The 24,084-nt window shown below is 46.0% G+C and overlaps 1 protein-coding gene across 1 annotated transcript in view; it reads right to left on the reverse strand.

Moving 5' to 3' along the window:
• The window catches only part of GBF1 (golgi brefeldin A resistant guanine nucleotide exchange factor 1), a 112,035-nt gene that overhangs the window by 7,973 nt on the left and 79,978 nt on the right, over positions 1-24,084 (reverse strand). Inside the window, exons 3-28 of the mRNA XM_042780831.1 lie at positions 21,553-21,684; positions 17,117-17,235; positions 16,484-16,592; positions 15,926-15,986; positions 14,735-14,789; positions 13,905-14,003; positions 10,688-10,835; positions 10,124-10,347; positions 9,426-9,591; positions 8,548-8,759; positions 8,111-8,209; positions 7,332-7,526; positions 6,915-7,104; positions 6,178-6,318; positions 5,796-5,884; positions 4,628-4,830; positions 4,038-4,161; positions 3,630-3,755; positions 3,278-3,360; positions 2,428-2,664; positions 2,028-2,121; positions 1,479-1,655; positions 890-954; positions 682-805; positions 424-495; positions 207-301 (exon numbers count right to left, since the gene is read on the reverse strand). Of these exons, the coding sequence (XP_042636765.1) occupies positions 207-301; positions 424-495; positions 682-805; positions 890-954; positions 1,479-1,655; positions 2,028-2,121; positions 2,428-2,664; positions 3,278-3,360; positions 3,630-3,755; positions 4,038-4,161; positions 4,628-4,830; positions 5,796-5,884; positions 6,178-6,318; positions 6,915-7,104; positions 7,332-7,526; positions 8,111-8,209; positions 8,548-8,759; positions 9,426-9,591; positions 10,124-10,347; positions 10,688-10,835; positions 13,905-14,003; positions 14,735-14,789; positions 15,926-15,986; positions 16,484-16,592; positions 17,117-17,235; positions 21,553-21,684 (3,439 nt within the window). The remainder of the gene's footprint in view (positions 1-206; positions 302-423; positions 496-681; positions 806-889; positions 955-1,478; positions 1,656-2,027; positions 2,122-2,427; positions 2,665-3,277; positions 3,361-3,629; positions 3,756-4,037; positions 4,162-4,627; positions 4,831-5,795; positions 5,885-6,177; positions 6,319-6,914; positions 7,105-7,331; positions 7,527-8,110; positions 8,210-8,547; positions 8,760-9,425; positions 9,592-10,123; positions 10,348-10,687; positions 10,836-13,904; positions 14,004-14,734; positions 14,790-15,925; positions 15,987-16,483; positions 16,593-17,116; positions 17,236-21,552; positions 21,685-24,084) is intronic.

Genomic DNA, 24,084 nt, shown 5'->3' on the forward strand with positions numbered 1-24,084 from the left:
CCTTTCTGATCTAGGCTGGGGCCTTTCAGGGATCATTTGTATTAGATTCTGAGCAGATGGGTATAATGAGCAACCTTCCCCTTTCTGCCTACTGCATCACATGCTTCTTGCCCCAGAGCCCATCCAACAAGATGGCTCCAGGCTTCCCTTTGGCACAAGCCCAGCATGGGGCCTACAAAAGACTACCTTTGTATGTCTTCCGCTACCTGTTCTCCAGCACAATCCTCAGCAGCATCTCCAGGCAGAAAGCAGCATCCTCCTCATCATATGTTTCTTCATCTGGTGTCACTGAGACTAGAGCCTAGAGGGGAACAGCCGCAGGAAGGCAAAGCATGGCGAAGCCAGGAATCTAGGCAAATACCACTGCTCCCTCATCCCAAACCCAGCCCACCCTTCTACTGCTCTTTCCTCTTCATCTTGTACCTTCACGAGCTCCTGCAGTGACTCCAGCTGGAGGAACTTACTTTCTGTGATCATCTTTTCCGGATCACATTGCTAGAAAGGGCACAAGAGACAGAGGGTCAGTGACAAGGACCTGAGGTAAGAGAGCTTCCCAAGAGCCAGGGAGGGTAGCCCTGGTCCAAGCCCTGGAGGATGCTATTCTTCAGTTGGCAGATAAGCATCTTCCCAGTAGGGAGAAGCCTGGGCTTGCTCATAGGCAAGAGAGAGGGAGGCAGGTACCTTGATACAGTCCAAGGCCACCCTCCTGGCCTCTTGGTTCTCAGTGGACGGGCCCCGCATGCTGGACTGCTCAGGGCCACTTAGTGTCAGCCAGCTCACAAAGCTCAGCACTGTTGACTCTCCTCTGTCGAAAGACGGTGCAAGCCCTAGTAAGCCTGAGAACTATGACCTTCCCTCCCCACGACCTTCATCTCTGGTCTACCCTCACCGGTTCGATGGTGTCTCTTCCCGCTGCAGAGAGATTTTGCCATTGGGATCCACAAAGTCTTCTACCTAGAAAAGCAATGCAAGTATGATTTCTTCCCACATGCGCATTACATTTCCTGCCCACCCCTTACTCATGCAAAGTTCTCTATCTTTATAGAGCCGTATGCCTTACACTATCTGGCCTCCTCCACCTGGTGACTAGCAAAGGCTTCTGCCAGCTTTCCTTTACAGCTATCCCCCAGGATCTGTGGTCTTACATTTGAAGAGTTCTGAGTGAGAAGTAAGCTTCAGAAGGAGCTCTGGTGGTGCAATGCCTAAGGCATTTGATTGCTAGCCAGAAGGTTGTCAGTTCAAACCCACCAGCTACTCCGTGGAAGGAAGGTGAGGCAATCTACTTCCATAAAGATTTACCACCTTGGAAACCCAATGGGGGTCTCTGTGAGTCAGAATTGACTTGATGGCAATGAGTTTTAGTGAGCTTCAGCAGGCATCGTGCCCAATGTTACTTTCAACCAGTTCTATATACAGATAGCATGCAATCTTGGGGCTCTTGCCTCATTATTGTTGACTACTCTCCTACCAAGAATTACCTCCACCATTGCTTTGGGCAGCAGTTGGGCTCGGAAGAGCTGCAGCATGGCCTCCATGATATTCTTCCAGCCTTCCCGCAGGATGTCGCCATGACAATGGGCCAAATGGAAGACCATCTTGGCTGCAATATGGGCTTTAGGATTGCTTCCAAACACACTGGGCAGATTCTCAATAGACTAGAAAAGAGGTTGAGAAGTGGTTTAGGGCCTTGCTGATGTCTGGAAAGGAGACTCTTTTAGGGCTTTGCCTCTCGTAGTCCCTGACAGTCCTGCTAGCTCTGCTGCAGTCCCCCATAATACTGGGACAGAGGGCTAACTTGGTTAAGGCCTTCCCCACTCTTGCATCTCCTTTCCCATCCCATTACATATGGTCATATTATTCTCACCCCAAGGTATGTAAGACAGAAATGACCTAAGCTCTGCTGTGGTTGAGTGGGGGGCCAAGGAAAGATGCTGAGGAAAACCAGCTCCACAGATAAGGATAGACAGATGGCTAGAAGAGAGGTCCTTCTTTGGAACTCCAAATGCACAGTCATTGTTCATGCTCACCTCACTGCTGAGAGCTGTGAATTTGCACAATGAGATGATGAGATTGTCAAACACATCGCTGAGGCCATAGTGGGCGGAGATCATGGCACACTTCCTGTAACATCACCCCATCCCAGAAACAATGTCACTGGAAGGCTGGGATTGGAATGCCTTTCCAAGTCCCTGAGGAGGTTTACATAGGACTCTTCCCCCAATCAGTCCCAGGAAGAAATCTTTTACTCCTGAGTCTGTTTAAGACTGATTTTTTTCCAGAGTTTCCTCCCAGCCTCCCTCCAAAAATTCAAGAGCAACCTCATTCTAGGGATAGTAAGAGTGAGTGAGAATCAGAGAAGACATGAAGGCAACTATGTTAATTAGTACAGAGACTAGGAGGACAAAACCAAGGCCAAAGCTGGGTTACCTGAATCCTGAGATAGCTTTTTGGATGATTGTCTCCTCAAGGCTTTTGTCAAAGACATAAGAAAGTGCAGCAATCGTGGGGCCCCAGGTCATGGTGAAGAGGTCTAAATCGTAGCTGCCAGCAGGCACACGCAGGAATATACCCTCAGGAGTGGCACCTCGATGGAGTAGCACATTCCATACATAGTTCTCCCGAACCAAACCTGTCTGCTCCTCAGGCATCACAATTTCCTCATTCCTATCAGAAGGCAAGGGAAGGAATAGGTGCACCTATAAACTTACTGGTTCCAACCTATGACAAGGGGCTTCACCCACCCATATTGGCATTCTCTATCAGTGAGTGGTCATCAGAACTTCAGCTCAGTGGTCTGCTTCCCACCCACCAGTGGGGCCAGGGGAAAAGAAAGGAAGCATCCCATATTCCCTCATAATCTCAAAGTGGGTCCCTTCAGTTATGCAGTAAGATCTCACACTCTTTCTGTGTATGAGAAGATGAACAACTTATTTTTTCCAATGTACAGTCAAGAACTAAGTGTACCATCTCTGACCTCTGACCCAAGTGCTAGCCCCAAAATGCATCTTATGACCTTTTAGGAAAATCCAGGTGGTATGGATTTGAGCCATAAGAGGGGCAGTTTTAACTCTGGCTTAGAGTACTGGAATCCCACTATTGTTAAGGCTACTTTAAGGAAGAAATAAGTTGGGAGAGGGAGGGATGCCCAACTAAGTCCCAAGGCTAAATGCAGGGTACCAAAGTTGTCACAGAGTCTGATGTGACTCTGAGAACTGGAAAAGGAGGCAGTGTGTTCCTCCCAAATGGAGACGCTACACTGTGCTCTGCACACACTCACTTGATAGCGTGGTACATGTCCTCCAGGACGTCTTGCTCAAAGTCCTTGCCTCCATTCACACCTTTTAGATTTTTGCGAAACTCCTAGAGATAGGCCAGTGAGCTTTTCCCCTGTGTCAATGCTGAAGCCCCACCCCAAAAACTTCTGGGTCTGTGGTAAATAGGACTTAGGAAACAGTAAGTGAAAGAATGTCACCCTCCCGCCCCAAACCAGTTCCTCTTCTGGACTGGTCAGCCCTCCAGTTCTCTTGGACAGAACTCTGTCCTCTGTGCCTACTGGAAACCCCATGTCCTTCCAGCTACCTCTAAAGCTGTGCTGGATCTTCTCTGCCCTGGCTGGCAACCAAGCTTACCTCTAGGGTCATGGGTGCATTCTGTTTACGAACATTGTGGTTGTGTTGGTCAGTATTAAGCATGATGACAGCATAGGCCAGGGCAAAGCAGGCATCGCTATTGGCAAATGGGGAGCCATTACAATTCTGAAAAAGCAAAGACCCCACCTGCATCAATGTTCTTGTCTGGTCGATTAAATCCTCACTACCAACCCACTAGACAGTGCTGGTATAGAGGAGAGGTACCACCCAGAAAGTAGCCATCTCTTGCTAACTCCTTAGTAGAAGCTGATCTCTCCAAGAAAAGCTTACTGATGTTGCTCTTAGCTTTCTTAGGAGATAGAAGCTGGGTCCTTTAGTTGGGGCCATAGAAGCCCTCAGTCAAACTGACCTGGGAACCTGGGTGCAGCCCCTGCCACTCAGACTCACCCTCCAATGCTCTGTGAATGCCTCTAGCAGCCTCTGGATGACTGGTGCTTCGCCAGGCAAGCGGAAGGCTTCCAAGTAGAGACGGAGAGCTTCATCCAGCCTTAGACCCTGAAAGCTGAAGGTGCTATAGGAAAAGGAGGAAGGATGAAGATGAGGAAGATGGGTAGGCTGTAAATGCTGGGCTCTCTTTCTATTAGCCACAGTCTTCCTAACCTGCTCTTCCTGGGCTCTGGCAAAGATGAGGTATCTCTGGTCATCACTAACATAGATCAGAATTTTGACAATCCCTAACCTTAGTACTTTTCACATCATCAGGCTCTTACCTAGAATCTTCACCCCTTGACCTAATTCTACTCTGTACTCAGGAACCCTGCTCTATCCCTTTACAATATTCTCTATGAAGAATGGACAGGTTCCTAAAATTATGTCTAGTGTTCCTTTCAGATCCCATAAATATAGATGATGGCAAGAGGAAGAGCATATGGTCTGGGACACCAGCTGGAACTGACTGAGACTGCTTTGAGAGAGGCCATCCTTGTCCTCCCAGATGAATTACCAACTACGTCCCACATTGCTTATAGCTTCCTCACCTCACAAAGCTCTCCAACAGGTCAATGTTTTTGCGGTCACTCACAAACTCCCCAATCATTTTCTTGTCCAGTCGAGGGTTCTCTCGGAGCCACTGGGCTACCTCTGTGTTGTCCATTGGGATGGTGAGGAGGCCCTTCTCCTGCAAAAACTGGATCCCTTTCTTTGGTTTTTGGTTGAACTGCTCTGTGCCAGTAATCAACAGCTGGAGGAGAGAGAGATCAGAGGTATCCCTAAATCCGACAAGGCCAGGCTGGACTCCATCAAACTCGCAGCTGGTCAGCTACTGGGCTCCTAGGATGTAGTCCTTTTGACTTCAGAACTAAGGCTAGCTCAAACTGGCCCTAACTTTCTCCAGTTTTCATGTCTAAAAAGTACTGGGTGAGGAGCTCCTTTTCTGAGTATTCAAGATGCATGGGACAACCCTCTCTCTTCCAACTTGAGGCTCAAAAAAAAAAAAAAAAAGTAGAAAAAAGAGACTAGTGAAGATTTCCTTCTTTTCTCTAGTTTTATATCCATCTCTGGAGTCTGTTTCCAGCTAGTATCTTTTTATGGACTAGATTGGATTCCCTTCCCTTCGTTGGTTGCCTAACTTCTAAGGCCCTGGAGTTCAAAGGTTAAGGTGAACTGTGATAACTTTCTGTCTGTCCAGTCACGCTCCTGCAATCAAGAGCACAATAAAAGTCATTTAGGGGACAGGATGGCAAAAAGAAGAAATGGTTAAACAGAAGTTTTACTTTTAAAATTTCTTTTTGTATTACAGAAAAGCACAGTTATTTGAACTTAATTAATGTACCAAAATAAATATCAATTTCCTTTTATTGTCAATCACCACTCTAGAGATGGAGATGACTAACAACCTATGATCTGCATGATGCTAGCTCCTAGGGCTCCGTCACTCTCAGTAACACTTGCCTCTCAGCAAGGGTCACATTTGCCCAGGGGCATGTTATAGGGTATGTTCCAGTAATGGCTTAGGAAAAGGAAGGGTTTCCAGAGAGTCCAGGGGTGCAGGCAGGCGGAAGTGGCTGATATCTCAACAAGCCCCTAGACTAAACTTAGGAAGCTCTACAGTGAGCTGCCAGACTGTCCCTCATGCTCTGGGACAGAAATCCTACAAAGGACACCCAGACAGAGGGGCAGAGCCTGAGCTCGGGGATCTGTATATACCTTCTTTTTGTTTTTAATGTCAATCAGTTCCCGTGGATCTGGCAGGAGACTGGAAAATCGAGGTGGCTTCCGAGTAAACTTTTTATCGGCTAGGAGTGAGAAAGAAGTGAAAAACTTGTAAGTCCTCCTTTACCGGGACAATGACATCTGGAAGGTCACTGATATACTCCCCAGTGAAAAAGAGAAGGCCTCAGAAGCTTCCTTGGCCTCATCAGTCTTCCACTGTCCTGGAAGCCCATCTTCTGGAGTTCCAGAAGCAGCCAAGGCTTGGTAAGCAACCAAAGCTCATTTAGGTGCCCTAGGGTGTCTCTGCTACCCTTCCTCCTTTCCCCACAGGCCTTCCAATTGAAGGGGCATAGGGTTATTGACACCCAGTACTCACCCCCGGAATCGCCAGCTTCCTCCAGATCACTACATCCTGGCTTCCCGTGTTCTGCTGGCAGCTGCCCTCCACCCGGCAGATGTAGTCCTGCGGTGTCAGAGGTCATGCCTACAGTCTTCCTGTCACTGGCTGCTTTCTCAGCTGGTGGGAGAGAAGATGATATGTGAAGAATTATAGGGTAGGGAACCAAGCAGAGCTTCAGGAAAGGTTGAGTCCCAAGCCAAGGAGACCTGCATGCTCTCATACAGGAAGCCAGACCTACCCAGGACAAACTCAAACCAAAACAAAAGGTACTGGTCCAGATCTCCCAAGCATTAAATCACATAACAGTGAGGTTATCCAGTGACCTTCCCTGAAATTCTGTACCCCTCAACTGAGAGGAAGATGAGAAGATTACTTAGAGGGGAACAGATACTGGGGGTGGAGGTGGGATGGGAGAGGGTAGGATCTGGAGCCTTTAGGGGCAGCCCCTATATCATTTAATCTCTGTTCTCTACTCGCCCTGAAAAGAAACAATAATTCTTAAAAGATCCAAAAGTGAAGAGGAGGAGAAAGAGAGAAGTCCATGAGTTCTGGAACCTGCATGTCTGGCCTGTGACTCAAACCACCATTCTGGAAACCCAGAATAAGGAATACCACCCAAGAGAAGTGATACAATGGCAGGAGATAGGATTCAGTAAGTAGAGAAAAGGTAAGCATAGAATTTTGGGATTCTCAAAGAAAGAAATGTCTCTCACTATTATTGGCTTCTCGGGTACCATCTACTGCCTCATAGCTGGGTCTGGCTGCCTCTTTCTTCTCCTGCTGAGTGAGGTTGTTGAGGCCTTTGGCCTGGCAGTGGGCCTCGGTGCTGTCAATCACTGTCAACAGGGCATCAAGTGACAGCAAGTGTGTTGTATAGAGCTGACCAGAGACAGGGAAGGCATTCTGGAAAGCAAACAGATTCAGTACATTTGGGTTTAGAATCCTTTAACTCATCCTTTTCCAAAAATCCTGATACCTTCTGTAACTTCTACATTGCCCTGAGAAAATGCCTTTCTTCTTCTCATTTCCCAAATCCCAATTGTTCCTCTCCTTGTATGTGGCAACCCACCAACACCAGGGAGATTTCCTTAATAGTCTCCTTTCTAGAGGCCAGTAATCGTGATCAGCACCTTGGACAGCAACTTGGTAAGGTCCTCAAAAAGGTTGGAACAGTAGTAGTCACAATCATAGTTGATGTAGAGCTCGGTGACAAAGCTGGGGATGCGCCAGAGCTGCACAATGGCCTCCAGTGCCATCTCTTTCATCTCATAAGGCATCTTGGGGTTCTCCACAGTGATGATTTCCATGAGTTTTTTGATGTACATCTGGCAATAACCCAGTAATTGGCGTTTGGGTGGGTAAAGAATTCAAGATAGAAAGAGACAAAATTGAACAGGAAGAATATTAAGCATAGGAAAGAGAAACCCAGACAGGAGCCATGCATTAAGAGACACCTAAAAGTATTCCTTCTAAATGCACCCTCCTCTTTGGCCTCCATGCTGGGAAAAAAAAAGCCTGGCTCAGTTGCCTATTGCCCTTTTTGAGCTCTGAGTGAGGCTGGTCTTATTTATAAATTCCTTTTTGCAATATAGTAACAAAGCTGGCCTGACTTGCCTGCCTGTGTTGCAGAGAAAATTGATAGACAGAAGAGTTGTTCCCACTCATAGGGAAGCTACTTGTCAATCCTAGTATTTAGGTTCTGTCACTTCTAAGCAGCCAGTTTTCCCCAGGCTCCTTTTTACTTCTCCACTAATGAGGCCAGCCAATGAGCCAAACTACGGGGGCCAAAAGTATTTTTCTACAGGAAACCTCTAAGTCTCACCACTGCAACATGACAGATCTGGCCCCACTGAAGATGTTAGGCATCCCCCTACTTTTGGTTCTTTTTCTTCAAGGTCAGGAAACTCACCTCCAACTGGAACTTGAGGTGCTCCCTCATGCTCTCAAACAGAAGGAAGCATACCCGCAGGGAAGTAGCATAAAGGTTCAGTCTCTCTACGCTGAGTAGCTGGAGATCAGAGCAGGATGGGCCATGAGTTTTCTGAACCTGACTATGGCTCAATCAGGAGGGAAGCAGGAGAGCAAACTGGGTGAAGTTGCCAGTGAAGTCCTGTGCTTTGAGGAAACTCTGTATCTAGCCATCCCCATTATTTCCCTTTGGCTGCCAAAGTCTCTGGAAACCGCTGGAGCCCTCTTACAATGACTACTGCCCGACTGCAAAAGAAATGTTATCCTGGGTTCTATATGCTTCTCACAAATCAGCCAAACCTCCCTGTGTTGCCTTGGCCCTGGAGAGATCCTAAGAAACAGTCAGGGGCTCTGAGACCCTCTGGCAATTCGTCTTACCTGGAATAAATGGCGGCACATCTCATCCTTGATGAGGCCCAAGAGGGTCTGGCATTGGGCTATAGGAGCTGACTCAAGAGCCACTGTCAGCAAATGCAGTCCCATGTGGATCATAACCTCTGAGTTGTGGCGGTCGTGTGGGTTGGTGAGGGAGATAAGGAAACGGAAGAGCTCACGGATACAGGGAAGACCATAGGGGACCAAAGCTGTACCTGAGGAAGCCAGGAGAGAAGTGAGACTGCTAAGAAACAGCTGGCCTGATGGCTTGCTCTAGCCTGCTCTGAATTATACAAGGCAATTTCAGGTAAATGATTCTCTTCAAGGAAAAAACTACCTGTTTTTTTTTCTGGGAAAGTGAAGAGACTAATCTTACTTACTGTGGAGAATCAGAATTGATGATGTTACTTTTCTGTTAAAAGTCCTAAGTGTTCTAATCATGGGAGAAAGAGGGGCTGCTTATGCACAGGGAGACAGCTCCGGGGGCAGGAGTGCATGGAGGGATGGACACGGGAAGAGTTAACTATCTGGAGGAACTATGAGGGGAGATGTGGTAAATCGTGGTCAATGTCATGAGACAAAGTATATGTGAACTGCTGTATGGAAAATGAATTTGCTCTGTAAATTTTCACTCACATCACACACACAAAAAAAAGTCCTAAGTGTTCTATTCTTCCCTCTCATTTCCTATGGTATACCGAATTCCCTTTCTGTATAAGTTAGGGAAGGGCTCCATCCATGCCAATAGTCTTCTGGCTTTATTCCATTTCCTGACTAGAAAATGGCCTAGAACTTTGATGACCAGGCAGCAGTCACCTTGGGTCCAAGATGGTCTAGACTCAGGCAGCTTAGTGGGTGGGGGATGTGAACAGAGTACCCACCTTCTTTCTGGGAGGACTGCGTAAAGCGCACACCTCGGGGATTGACATAATCCATGTCATGTACGGAGGCAGAGTCTGAATGGTCAGCAGGGGACGTGCACTCCTCTAACACCTCAGGGATGGATTCCACAGATGCTGACTGAGCCTTTTCCACCTGGGCCCCTTCCTGCTGTGACCAGTAGCAGGGAAATATAGGAAGAGGAATGAGGCAAGAGAAATTTGGAATTTACCTCCTGAAGTACTTGTTCCTCAAGCTGTTTCTAATGGACTACAGGTGTCGGGCCAGCTTAGTGGGCTATGAATCAATGCACCACCTGCTCAGGGCAGAATATGATGAAGGATTCAGAACTTATCTCCTGAGGCTTCACTGACTTACAGTAAATGGAACCCCAGAGGTGGCAGAGGCTCTCACAGATAGGCCTGGGATTCAGACCATTACTTTTCACAGAAAGCCACAGCCAGCTGTCACTTTTGCCAAGTGCCACCCTTATGCATAACCTGATAAATCCCATCAGCTTCCTCTCATAGTGAGTCATGCTGTGGGTTTTCCAGGTAGCACAGCTAATTATAGAAAGAAGAGTTCTCCCTTCCCCCCACCTACCCCAACCTTCTTTGGAGTCAAGGCCTGGATAAGGTCCCAAAGGATCAAGTTCCACAGTGGAAGAGTAGAGAGGGGCCTTTAGAAATCAAAGCTATACCTGGGGGTCAGGCTGTTCAGGAAGCCCTAGCTCACTGGTCACAGGCTCTGCAGCTGTACCAAAGCCTGGAGAGCCAGCTTGCTCCAGGTCAGTAAGGTCCTCCTTGGAGGTAGTCTGGGAGGAGAACTCCAGGCCACTGTCTGCAGAGGGGCTGACCACTGCTGAAGCAGCTTCTGAACTTGCAGAGGAGATGGGAGTAGGCACATCAATGAAGGGCATGCCACCTGCCAAGCAAGGTTAAGTGAGGCTTGAAGGAGAAGGGAAGGCAGACTCTGTGGGAAAAATATACCCTCCACGGTACAAAGGGCTGTATTTCCCAGACTACATGCTGCGTTAAAATGATCTCCGAAGCAGTCAGAGAACCTGTGCAAGGAGAGCATCACTAAGTTACCGGACAGTTGCTGAACAGTCACAGTCTGATTTGACCTGGAGTTTTCCTTTTTAGCTCTCAGCAGAAACACCACAGCCTCTCAGTTGACTGGTTTTCAATTTCAGTATCCCTGAGAAAGGAAGGGGCTTTTCTTCTGCCTATCCTAATCAAAGGAAGCAGTCCAGGGTACTTACCAGTGAGGTTAGAGGATAAGGTGGTTCCATTGGGGACAGGCAGCTCTGAACCTGGTGTGACTTTGGTCATATGGCGAGGGGGTCGGGGGGATCTCTTTTGCTTCTTCCACTTGGATGAATCACTCATGCCTCCTGCTCTCATTTTCAGCTGGAAATATCAAACTTCATTAGTACTCGTATCCAAACCAAGACTCGACCCCTAGAAATCTCCCTTCTCTTAGTCCTACTGCTTCCTAGAAAGCAGTCTATGCCCCATTTCTGTGCCAAGGCAAGAATCTAGACCATCAGGTCACGTTCCTACTCCTCTAACCTGGGTTCTACATTTCCCACTTTACAAATCAGCTTGGCAGTCTCCAAGTGGAAGGTGACATTCTGCTTCTAGCCTGGTTACTGATAGGGCCAACCCTCACATTAATCACTCTGCTTCCTTGGGACCCGAGTTCTGTTGATGTACATGATATCTTGCAGAAAGGATAAGGTAGGGGCTCCTTTGCCTACAAGCTCAGGTCTACAGGCCCATGGACTCCTGGGCCTTCCTCCTCAACCATGCTGCAGAACAGCCCCCTACTTCTGCTAGTTCTTACCCAACTACAAGAGCCTACTGCTTCCCATCCAGGTTTTTAGCTTTCCTATTGCTTTATGGACTGGGCCTAGACCAGAAACACACTCCTTACTTTCTGGAATTTCCATATCAAATTGGTCAAAGGCTCATTCCTTGGTTTAAGGAAGGAATGGCATCCCACTTTATTTATAGAGTTAAGAATGAAGGGATCATGTCATGCTCCCAGCTGCTCCCAGCTGCAGACTCCTGTCCTTCTCACCATTGGTCCTTCTAGGTATAATTTATATTTTCAGATGGGAGAGTCTTGATTCATTGCACCCTTGCTTTATTCCATTTCCTTTTCTCCTGCTGTATCCCCATTCTTCCCTACAGCTTCCTTTCAGTCACAAGGACAACCTATCACCTGTTGACGACTCTAAAATATTAGGTGTTTTAATGTATTTACTCCAAGTTCTCAGTTACTTTAAGAATATTTCTTTTCCCTAGCCTTGATGCTTTTTCAGCTGGGACTTAAGCCCGGTCCTGCTAAAAACAAAACAAAACAAAACAAAACTCACTGCTGTTGAGTCAAACCCAACTCACAGGGACCCCTCCTTGGGTTTCTGAGGTGGTACCACTACAGAAGTAGATTGCCCAACTTTCCTTCCAAGAAGTGGCTTGTGGGTTTGAACTGCCAGCCTTCTGGTTAGCAGTTAAGCCTTAGGCGCTACGCTACAGAGCTCCTGTCCTGCTAGAGTTACACTAAATTATACCTGGACTCATGGACCATTCCTAGAATGGACAACAGCCACTCTCTTCCAGGAGCCATTAGAATGACTCTAAAGAGAGCAGAAGCACTTTTCCTCGCTGCCTCTTCATAAAGGCATATTATCCCTGGACTATTTGTTTCCTTCTGATATCTAGGGATTGCCCCCCTTCCTCAGTCTCCCCCCAAGCTCTGTAGAACTTGAGTAATCTTTGATCCCTTGCTTAGAGACCATTATTCTTTCTTTCCTACCCATAGCTCCTTCTATATAGGCAAGAGGCTCAAGAGCTGAGTTCTTCCCCCAGCACTTAGTAACATAGCAACAACCTGCATTGGATTTATACTTCTTGTCCTTCCAACTTCAAGAGGCCTGCAGTCATAGACCTATGTATACTGGAGGTTCAAGTGCTCTAAGTAAGCACTGTGGCTAAGGCTCTACCACGGCTAAAGTTCCCTAGAAACTTGCTCCAGTTTCAGCAGAAGTGGGACCAGCAGAGTCTCCCCACTGGAGCTCAGCAGGGTTAAGATTATGATAAAATATTTTCTGAAAGAGGGATGCAGAAGGGCAAGAAATCTAAGGTATCACTGAGGGAAAACAAGGACTTCCTGGCTTTGCTGGCAGCTGGCACTGAGTTCCAAAAGTACTAATGTCTGGATCTACTTTTATGAGGAACCGTCTTCTCCAAGGACTCCAGGCAGTCTAATTCCACTGAGAAGCCAGGCATTCATTGAGGTTCCTTTTCACACTAGGGTCAGCCCTTCCTCATTGTTTTCTTCTCTGTTCTCTGCAAAGCTAGCTCCAACTTGGTTGTTTCAATGAGCTTTCTCTGCCTCCTGGCTGGAGCAGGGGCTGAGAGGCTCTCAGTTCTCACAAATCCTTCAGCCCTTAAAAAGTATAGCTGTGCTCCCTGTCCTAAGGTGAGGGGTGGGCAGCAGTGTCATGGAACCCTATACCACTCTTTCTGTACAACTCTGTATTCCCAAAGGATGGCATAGCTTTTTTTAAAAAATAATCATGGCAGCATGTCAGGTAGCCACTAAAGATGGCTGCAGTTTAGGACTAGACAATACATATGTGAAACTTAAGACAATGCATACAAAGAGAACACAGGCCTATGGACTGCCTAGCTGGGTGCACACCCATACCCACAATTTTTTTTTATCTTCAAAGACCTGGATGTCCACAACACCTCTAGCATGCACACTTCTGTCATAGATAGCCTATATAGTCTATACCCCTTTCTCTCATTTTTCTTCCTTAAGGCAGAGATATGAGGATCAATATTTAGCTTGGACCCCTTTCCTACATCTCAACTTTTAAAAGACAAACAGGACCTACAAAGATGCCAAGTATTCCCTATGTCCTTGGCTACCGTGGTACCTTGCCTCTCTCCATCAATCTAGAGTACTAAATCTTGGGATGACTCCTTCAATGTTAATCAAAGGAAAAAAGACTCCAATCAGCTAGACTACCCTTTCCTCCCTCCAACTCAGTCCAGGTATCCAGTTATAATCAAGGACTGTGTTTAAGCTCTCTATGCCCGCTCTGAGATAGGGAGAGGATAGAAGATGAGAGGGAGGGGTCTTGCTTGGAGGTCCCTCATAGTTTTTCTAGGAATGGTGGATCTTAACCCTTTCCGTAGGTGACAGTAGGACTCTAGTCTCACTAGATGATGTAACACCAGTTCAAGCCTTCTTCTTCCTGCCTCCAGGCAACCAGATGCCACAGGAGAAGTCTCAACCCTACAAAGCTACAAATACATGCAACTCTTCCAAAGCCATGCTGTATTACAAGGGAGGGGGAAGTTGTGTTCTACACAATGGAAATGGGACCCAGGTGTTACACATAAAAAATAAATAAACATTTAAAGAAATAAAAGAGGGGAAAGGAGAGGGAGAGGAAGAGAGACCTTGAGGTTCTTAAAGAGCAGTACCCTCTCTAACTGGTTCAGGGCTTTGGGCTGCTCCCCACTATTTAGCTCCAGTTTGTTGAGGAGACATGGAGAAATCTGTGAAAGACAGGCAAACGCACGATTTAAACAGAGTGAAATAAACTCAGACACACACCAACAGGGCAGAGGGCAGGAATGGGGATGGATGGCAGGGGAGATGGGAAGGTCAGGTGCATACACCAAACAGCCAGGGGTCATCTCTACGGGCAAAACTTCTTAGGGTTGTAAGTAGAATTCTCATCAGAGGCCTGTGAAGTCCAGGGTTTTAGTTCACAATAGAAAGAGGACATTCCTTTGACCATCATTCTTCTAGCAGTCTGAGAATCTTCTAACTTTAAGTCAGGCTTGATTTGTCTCTTCAACGGAGCCTAGTACAAGCATGAGCCCAGACTAACCCAGCAACAGGGTGGGATTTGAGGCATAGCCTCTCTAGGCTCCTACCTGCTGATAAGGCTGGGCCCTGAGGCAATAGCAGGACTTTTATCTTTGTCAACAAACATTTTTAGGCTAGCCTGGCAGCTCTCATCTAGGATCCATGAAGGACTGGCTCACCAGCTTATATGGTGGGTCACCTAAGGCCAGAAAGGAAAAGTTGGGGAAGGAGAGGCATTTGGGAGAGAATAAACTGCCCAATGAAGAAGTGGTAGCTATTTTCTAAATTCCAAGCAGAACTGTTAGGACAAAAGCATGTCTTTGCTAAGCAAGGCTATCCAGGAAAATACCCACAGCACTGAAGTTGGGAGATCAAGGCTTGGATGAGGGACAGCAGACAAGCTTCCAAATGATACCTTTTTCATGTTGGTCCCCGCATAGTTCTTCGGTTCTTCTTTAAACTGAGGTAACCTACAAGACAGGGAATGCCATTAGGGATAATGACAAGGTCCCCTCTCTGACCAGCCACAGCCCAGAAATGCTCTGAGCCAGAGCATGTGCCTATTTCTCAGGAAAAGCTAGCAAAAGAAGCAGGCTAATTTCACCCTTTTCAGAGCTTCATCAAAGAGCCATAGAAAATGGGGGATGAATGACATGAATACTTTTGAAAGACAGGGTAAAGTTATCAGGGCAAGGTGACTAAATGCCCTTGGAGTGTGGAGGTTCTTTTCATCCTAAAATGGACTCCTTTCTGCTTGTGTTCACTTGTTGAGTACTGCTGAAAGTCAAGACATGGGGAGAGGGAAGCCTATCAAATCCTCAGGAGACTGGGCATACATAGCATGAGAAGGAAAAAGCAGGTAGAGGTTTTGAAATCCCTAACTTTGAGCCTGAGGAGTAAGACATTCTTTGCAGCAGGGACCAGAGGCAGACATAGTCTGTAGATAACAAGGATTATTATCTACAGATCTGAAGAGCAAAAAGAAATCCCAGAGAGAGGTTTTAAAGCCATTTCCTCAACTCTTCTTAAAGTGAGTCTATTAAAAAGAGGTGTAGGAAACAGGTAGTAAGTCATAGTACGAAAAGGCCTCCTAAACTCAAGGCTGAGGACTTTGCCTAGGGTAATCAACCATTCCAGTTTGCATGGGACTGAGTGGTTTCCCAGCATGTGAGACTTTCAGTGCTAAAATTGAGACAGTCCTAGGTAAATAAATCTTACTGGTCACCCTAGCCTTGGCCCCTCCTATAGGGATTAGGAGATGAGCTCTGGGAGCTTAAAAGCTCCTTGTTCCAGGTACCCTTGCACTTGGCTTCCTTTCTGGTTCTCTCAGCTGTTACCTGTGCAGAAACAGACACTAGTTTGGGACCCAGAATGAGGTCTGTGAGCTTAGATCAAATAACCCTCTGCCTCCTCCTGAGGCCAAGCAAGCTCCCTCCTCTTTTTCCCTTGCCCAGTAACCCTGGGCCCAGAGAGCTACCCCCATTCATAATCCCAGTGGCCTCTGATGTGGCTGTGGGGTTGGCTGAGTCCCTGAAGTGGCTATGTGGAAGTAGGCAGGCTCAAGAGGCCTGGGCAGCAGGGCTGAAGCAAACAGCAGCAGGTTTACCTTGTGAAGAGCAGCTGCACCATGTCTACGAGAGTGTGCTCTGCGGATTTTCTCAATAACTCTGCACAGGCAAAAACAAATAACACAGGTGTCATTACTTGCTGTGCTATTATCAGGAGGCTTCTCAGAGCAGACTCCCCTCCAAACCTTGTTTACCAAGGATTATGCCAAACTTATTAAAACCAGCTCCAGCTCAGCCTAGCAACCATAACATTACTGTTCCACTAGGTGGCACTACTGAGTCAGGAAAAAAGGGGCGCAATGGATGTATTCCTCACAGTTGCAGGCTCCTGTCAATCCCAGAAACCCTGAGGGAGGGAGAGTTGGTGCCTGGGCTGAGTCAGTCTGGAATCCATCCCACCTCCTGACCTGGCACAATGGGTTGAGGTCTCCATTCTAATTTCACAACAGTCAAGGACAAAGACTTCTAGACCCCTATGATTCCATGAGGTAGGCGATAGTGAAGTCCTTCTTCTTTTGGGGTTGCACTATAGAATCCTGTGTTCACACTCACACTGGCCCCAGGCAAGGTTAAGGGGACAAGCTTCAATCACCTACCACTAAGCCTCATTTCAAAGCAGATCCGGAAGCAAGACTGCATAATCTCACACACAGATTCATTGGTCAGGTGGGCACCCACTGGGGTCAGCAACAGAGTCCGTAAAACCTACCATGAAGAAAGGAAGAAAGGGGAGATAAAGGAGAGACACTGTGATAAACAAGGCTGGCTGGGTGAAGAGGTGTACTCGAAGGGAGAAAGGCTGCTTTGTGTTTCTCCAGTCTCCTCCGGAAGCACTTAGGTGTATGAGAAAGGGAGATTATTAGGAACACTGACCTTGCTTGTTTGGTATAAGATCTCCTAGGACCTGCCTTAGGAATTTTTACTCTGTATGACCCTGTCATGGCTCAGAACTCCTTCCAGCCCTAGCCCAGGAACCCAACAGGTGGACAGAACAGATACAGTCTGTTAGAGGTATAAACGTATTAAGGGCTTCCAGTATTTGAGATCAATTCATTAAAACTTTTAATTATTTTCCTTTTACTTTGGGTACCCGAGACGCTTGTTTGGAAACAAAGTTGCTCTCTAAGCCCCACTGGAGTCAAAACACAGTCTCCTGCGGCCTCAGAAGGTTAAGGAGAGTGCAGCTCCTGGCCATTAATTAGCCTGATTGCCGTTTCCCCTCCACTCACCTGAAGGATCTTCATCAGGACAACCTCATCACTGGCAGGGTCCGTGCCCACAAAACGGGCGTGGGTGACAGCATCTGCCATGTTCTCCATGCCCTCTGCTGTGCCCTCATGAATGGGATCTGCTCCAGCAAAAAGGAAAGACTACATGACTAAATGATGAGGAGCACAGAGAGAGAGAAAAGGGAAGACATCCTGTCTAGGGGCTGCTTTGAGTCTCTGGTTTTCTCTCCAATTCCTTTGAAAGCTACCTGAGAATTTTTGCCCTTCTGCTCTTCTGCCAAACGGCACCAAGTAAAACAGTGGTTCTCAAGCTTCAGCATGTGCCAGAATCACAGGGAGTGCTTATTGAAACACAAACCACTAAGCTCCACTCGCACAGTTTTTGAAATTAGTAGCTCTGGAGACTGTGAGAATTTGAATTTCTAAGAAGCTCCCAGGTGAAGCCAACAATGCTGGTCAGGTGACCATTCTTTGGGATTTACTAGTGTAAAGCTACTCATGTCTTGAAGGAAAAGCCTGGAAATACGAGATTTTGGCCCAGAGCAAGTGCCGAGTAGGGCCAGAGCTTTGAATGCCAAGGTTGCAGCCGCTCCCTTTTTGTCTTTCAACACAGCTTCTCTCCCTGGTTGTTTTTGGGATTTTGTGCTGAGGTGTAACTGAGGTAGAAAAGCAGCCAGAGGAAATGGATAGTCACTGCTGTCAATACTCGTATCTGTTACCACATCACAGAAGCTCAGAGAGCTCTTCCTGTTTGGTTTCATTCTTATTAAAACAATATGGCACTGAGCAAGAATCCAGTTTAACTAAACAGGCATTAGGAGAGGAAAGAGGGAAACTAAACAGGACTGGAGCTGGGTAAGCGGGGAGTGGGAGACAGGGAGGAATTCAGCTGTAAGTAAGGAAAGGGGACAACAAGCTAGGAGTCAGACACCCAGCACAATGCTGGAAGCTAACACACATGCTGCCAAGGGGGGAAACTCTGTTTCCACCCATTCATGTGTTTAACTGCCACAAAGAGTAGCCAAAGAAGTTGTCTTCCTCGAGGCCTATGAGGATCCTACAGAGCTGTGTGGGTTATGGGGCTCCTGACCCAGGTCTGCTCTGAACAACCCTTTCCAGTGGTGTTCAGTCCTGAAAAGGGAACAGAAGTAGGAAAAAAGGAACATGATAAAGTTTTGTGAATGACAGAAAGTTGCCCCAGAAGTGGCCTAGCATAGTACAGGAGCACCTCCCAGCTTCAAGTAATAAGATCCAGGAGGAGAAATTCTTACCGGCTCCTCTTTCCTTACACCTGAAATTAATATAGTTTCTGGGCCTAATGCTCAGGGGATGCCGAGAAACCTGAACACTGCTTATGCAACAAAGAGCCAGAAAAGTTTCATTAGTTTTTGAGTGGCTTTCATCTTTCTCTCTGCTCTGTTTAGTCACTGACATCTTGTGGAAGACTCTCTTTGTCTTACAGCATTCTTCCACTCAGAACCAGGACCGACTACTCTAGAGGCCATGAAGAAGGAAGCTGATTTCACGATGATATGGATGATAGTAAGGACCTCTGGTGGCGCTGTGGTTAAGGCACTGGGCTGCTAACAAAAAGACTGGCAAGTTCAAACCTACCAGCTGCTCTGCGGGAGAAAGGCGAGGCAGTCTGCTTCCATAAAGATTTACAGCCTTGGAAACCCTATGGGGGTCACCTAGAGTCAGAAATGACTCAATGGCAGTGGGTTTGGATTCTGGTTATAGAGTATAATGGAGTAACTCAGCTCCTTCTCGCACCCGAACTCTGTATTTCTCCCAGTTAGCACAGAAAATCCTAAACTCTCAAGGCCTTTGCCTGAGTCCTCTCTCATCGTCCTTACTCAGGATTGTAGGCCTCACAGCAAACCTGGGGTTTTCTCAGTGCTGTGTGGTGGTTCAGAGCTCAGTGAATGGAGTCTTGCTCCCAGTTCACAATGCTCCTGGAGGGGTGGGGTGGGGGTCATGTCAATTTCTTCCCTTCATTCAGTAATCTCCCTTGTGAAGGTGCTTTAAGCTCTAGCTGATCTCTTTATAGCTCTGATACCTTAAGTTTGAATAAAGTAGCAAAGTTAATATTCTAAAAAGATAGTAAGAGTACAAGTCTTTAGAACCACAGGCAGGGCCTGCTAGCAAGCCAGGCATCAGTGGCACAAATCTGGGTCTGGCAGCTGTGTAGGCCAAACAAAAGGCTGCTCCTTGGAGTAGGATCTAAGATAGTCCCAGAAGCCTTGGGTCACAGGATTGGAAGGTGGGGAGAGGGTGTTTCTTGTAAAAGCACAGCCTAAACAAAGGATTGTCTGGTTTGGGACCATTTAACAAGCCTTGTCTTCACAAGACCCCTTCCTCAGAATGTCCTCCTTTCCTGGCCAATCCGGAGCAGACTGCATGGAAATGTGCCACTCTCCTTTGCCTTCTGGCTTTCGTACACCTTTCCTGCTCCTTTTCTCATGCCCACTGCAATCACCACCTCCAGCATTCTCCTGTCTCTCCACAGGAAACCCCAATGACCAACTGGCCTGAGGTCTCCAATAACTAGCCTGTCTGCCAAGTCCAAGAGGGAAAGAGAGTAACAAGGACAAGAGAGAAGAGGGAAAAGGCACAAAGGGGGCAGCTGCGGGAGGCTATGAAGAGAGATGTCCTGTAGGTGGTGCTCAGGGCAAGGCTGGAACTGGTGGGCCTGATTTTGCTTAGGAAAAGGCTAAGGGTGCCTTGAGAGGCTGGTACACTTATTCAGAAAGTAGCTGACAGGATTCCTGCTCAAGATCCTGAATGTTTCCAATGAATTTGCTTTGGGGTGGGATGCAAATCCAATTTCCAGAAAAGATAAAAAAAATTTACTGCCCTGAACTTAAGGCCATTTTCCTTTCTGGACAGCTATGCCTAAGCCTCAGCTTATTTCATTATGTTACTTAGAAGCAAAGACAAACTGTCTGTTTTCTGCATTCGTTCCTCACCCTTGCACATGGGCTGGCAATAAGGAGAAAGGAATCCAGGATCCTAAATGACGAGACCAACCAAAAAGGAATGCCAAAGAGACACCATAAACAAATTCAGAGATAAACAACAGACCAGGTGAAATATTTGGGCTTGATTGGGAGAAAATATTTGTAATATTATCGTAGACTAAGGGTTGATATCCCTAACACACAAAGAGCACCTATAAATTGATAAGAAAAACAAAACAACTCAATTAAAAAAAAAAAAGGGCAGACGTGAAGAAATTCAAATGGCAAATGTTCAACCTCAGGGAAATAAAAACAACAAGACATCAGTTTTTACCCAGGAAATTGGCATAAAGAAAGAATAGGGATAATATTCAGTGCTGTTGATGGGGTGGGAAACGGACGCTCTCACACATTGCTGGTCAAAGTGTAAAATGCTGTAACCTTCTGGGAAGGCAACCTGGTAGGACCTATGAAATGTAATATGCACATGGCCTTCAATCCAGAAACCCCAAGTACAGGACTCTGTTCTACAAAATGAAAATCAGTAAATAAGGACATATGAACCAACATACTTTCAACATTATTTATAATGGTTCCAAATAGGAAACAATGTAAATATCCATAAGAGAATCACTGAATAAATTATGTTACATCTGTACTATGGAAATTATACAGCTCTTAAAAAGAATAAATCAGATAATTATGTCATGTATATCTAAGTTATACTATCAAACGAAAAAAACCAAGGATGTAGCGCACAACTGTAATTTCTTCTAAAAAGGGGTTGTTGTTGTTGTTTGTTGTTATGTGCCGTCTAGTCGGACCCGACTCATAGCAACCCCTCCTTGGGTTTCCGAGGCAGTATCACTATGGAAGTAGATTGCCCCATCTTCCTTCCGAGGAGTGGCTGGTGGGTTTGAACCGCCAGCCTTCTGGTTGGCAGTCAAGTGCCTTAGCCACTATGCTACCAGAGCTCCCAAAAAGGGGTAGTCCTTATATATATTTATGTACATGTAGAGAAAGAGTCACACCAAGCTGTTCACATTATTTACCTCAGGCAAGGGAGAAGCACTGAGAAAGACGGAGGACAGACCACAGCATTAACTTTTTTTTTTTTCCTTTTAAGACACCTCTTTATTGTTTGTCTTCTTACAATAAGCATGCATTATATTTGAAAAATAACTTAAAAAATAAACTAAATCTATAGAACAAAAGTAAGCCTCCAAGTACCACATACCCTTAAATCCCTTGTAAGCATGGTCATTAGAACCAGAGTCCCAGGGAAATCTCCTCTCTTTCCTCAGAATATAAACTGAGTCAATTAGCATGAGTAGTAGTCAATAACAATCGTTATTTCTCTTATACAAGGAAAGAGATGACTAGAACAAAAACTTCCCAGTCTCACCAGCTTATTAACTAGGGCCTGGCTCCTCCTCTCCTCCCAGGAAAGACAGGAAACGAAGCCTGGGCTCTTACCTATGAGCGCATAGGACAGGAATTTGTTGACAGAGGTGAGTGCCAGTCCAGTGATAGGTCCAGTGGTATCTTCAGAGCGAATCACTTCCAGGAATGGACGAAGGAACACATTGGGCTCGATCTCTGAGAGTTCTGCAAGAAAAGCAAACAGGAGTGAAGAGATGCCACCTGACAAAAATCTAAACCCTAGAAAAAGGCCCTGTTTGTTGGTGCCATGAGGCAATAGAGGTCTTTGTTATTGGGTCAATCCTTCTCTCTCTGGAGTACCCTGAATCAAGTTCCAGATATTGTATCATTTTATTTGTAAATTTTTCATGTATGTAGCTCTATAAGAGGATGTTTAAAACAAACAAAAAAGTACCCCACAATACTATTATCATGCTTTAAAAAATTAACAATAATTATTTAATATCATCAAACATTGCTGGGTCAATTTTCAGGAAGAAATGTTCAAATCCATCACCCTCTCCACTGATAAGACAGGAAAACTTCATCTTCTATCCTGCTGGGTACAATCAGTGTGGCCAAAGAGATCTCAGGGTGGGGTGCTGTTTTCATGTCTTTTGTGTTACGGTTAAGTTCACTTTTAGGAAAAAAGCACACCACATCCCAGAAGCTTCGGTGGGTGGTAGTGGGGAGACAACCTTGCAGCTTCTAATCTCTTGTTGAAAAAATAAGCAGAAAAAGAGAAAACGGCTGTGCAGTCCCTCACTCCTGGAGGCAGGCTGTAATCTCGGAAGGTCCTAACCATTCCCCAGCCCTCCTTCCTGCCCAGAGCAAATAGAGGGTTACTTGCCCTGAGGTGAAGAGACAATTCATCAGCCCTATTTTACAGATGAGAAAACCAAGGCTCAAGATACATGACTAGTAAGCTAAAGAGCTTCAATTTGAACTCAGACTATATGACTGTAAAACTTGTTAATACCCCTCCATTTATTCTACCTAATTACCAGCACAGATTGCTGAATTTAGATTTCATTCCAGGTCTACGAAGCTAACTACACTGGATTTGCTCTCTACTCTATCCTGCCCACGGTTGAAATTTTTGTTTTTCTAGATTCTGCTGTGCTTTCATCTTTCAGAGACCATCTCTCTAACCAACCCAAACTCACTGCCATCTAGTTGATTCTGACTCACAGTGACCCTATAGAATAGAGTAGAACTGTCCCATAGTGTTTCTGTTGTTGTTATGTGCCATCGAGTCGTCTCCGACTCATAGGTACCCCTCCTTGGGTTTCCGAGGCAGTATCACTACGGAAGTAGATTGTCCAATCTTCCTTCTGAGGAGTGGTTGGTGGGTTTGAACCACCAACCTTCTGGTTAGCAGTCAAGTGCCTTAGGCACTATGCCAACAGAGATCTTAATAGGGTTGCTAAGGCTATAAATCTTTAGGGAAGCATACTGCGACATTTTCTCCCGCAGAGCAGCTGATGGGTTCAAAATGCTGACTTTCTGGTTAGCAGCTGAGCACTTTAATCACTACACGACCAGGGCTCCTGCAGCTCCCTAAACCAAAAAATTCAAACACACAGCCACTAACTTAATCCCAACTCACAGTGACCCTATTGCACAGGATAGAACTGTCCCATTGGATTTCCAAAGTTATAAATCTTTATGATGCAGACTGCCTCATCTTTCTCCTGTGGAGTGGCTGGGTGGACTTGAACAGTCAACCTTTTAGTTAGCAGCCAAATGCCTTAACCACAACACTACCAGAGCACCTTTAAGAGGCTATGAGTCAGATCTGACTTGATAGCAAAGAGTGAAAGAGGCCAGAGTGAGTTAAAGGTGTGATCAGGCTGCTCCACGTTTACAGACAAAAGGAAGCTGGGTTTCCTAACCACCTTCATTTTCATGCAAATGCAGGGAGCTTCCTACTCAATTCCTACCACCTCCCTCTCAGGGTAAACATTCCTTGGGCCCGGCTGCTCACCAGATTAATGCTTTAATTAATTGGCAGATTGGGTAGCATTTTCCAAGCCTGTCTGTATAGTGATCACATCAGCTGTATAAAACCTGCTTCTCATTCCCCTCTGCCCCCACCTAGACATGTATAATTTGCGAGAGAAAAAAAAACAAAAACAAAAACCTGGGGGGTAGGGGCAGATGGAGTTTGAGATGTAAGGAAAAGAAATATTTGGAAAAACAGAAATGTATAAAATACTTATTTTACAAATTTAAAATCATCTAGCCTTACTGCTTGTTTATGAACAAACTGCATTATGTATCATTTGGTCTGTCATATTTAAAAATGGTCATATTTGGTATATTTTGAGATGTAGAAGTCTAGATGGAAAAACAAAAATCTTTGAGGAGTGGGACGCAGTATCTACAACTAGCTTAAAGTCTTCCTTCCTAGTGAAAGGTTTGACAGCCAGGGTGGACTACTTCCTCTGCCTTTTTGATGTTGTTTTAATTAACAAGGACGGCTAAGATACATACATTCCAGCACTTCCATTCTTTGAGTTAATGCTTTAAGGAAACTTTCTGCTAGAAAACTAGAACTAGACTTTATAATAAGTCCACCAGGAA

The sequence above is a fragment of the Orycteropus afer genome, unplaced genomic scaffold, assembly GCF_000298275.1.
Source record: "Orycteropus afer afer isolate SDZICR_OR568_19922 unplaced genomic scaffold, OryAfe1.0 scaffold00064, whole genome shotgun sequence".
Classification (NCBI taxonomy): domain Eukaryota; kingdom Metazoa; phylum Chordata; class Mammalia; order Tubulidentata; family Orycteropodidae; genus Orycteropus; species Orycteropus afer.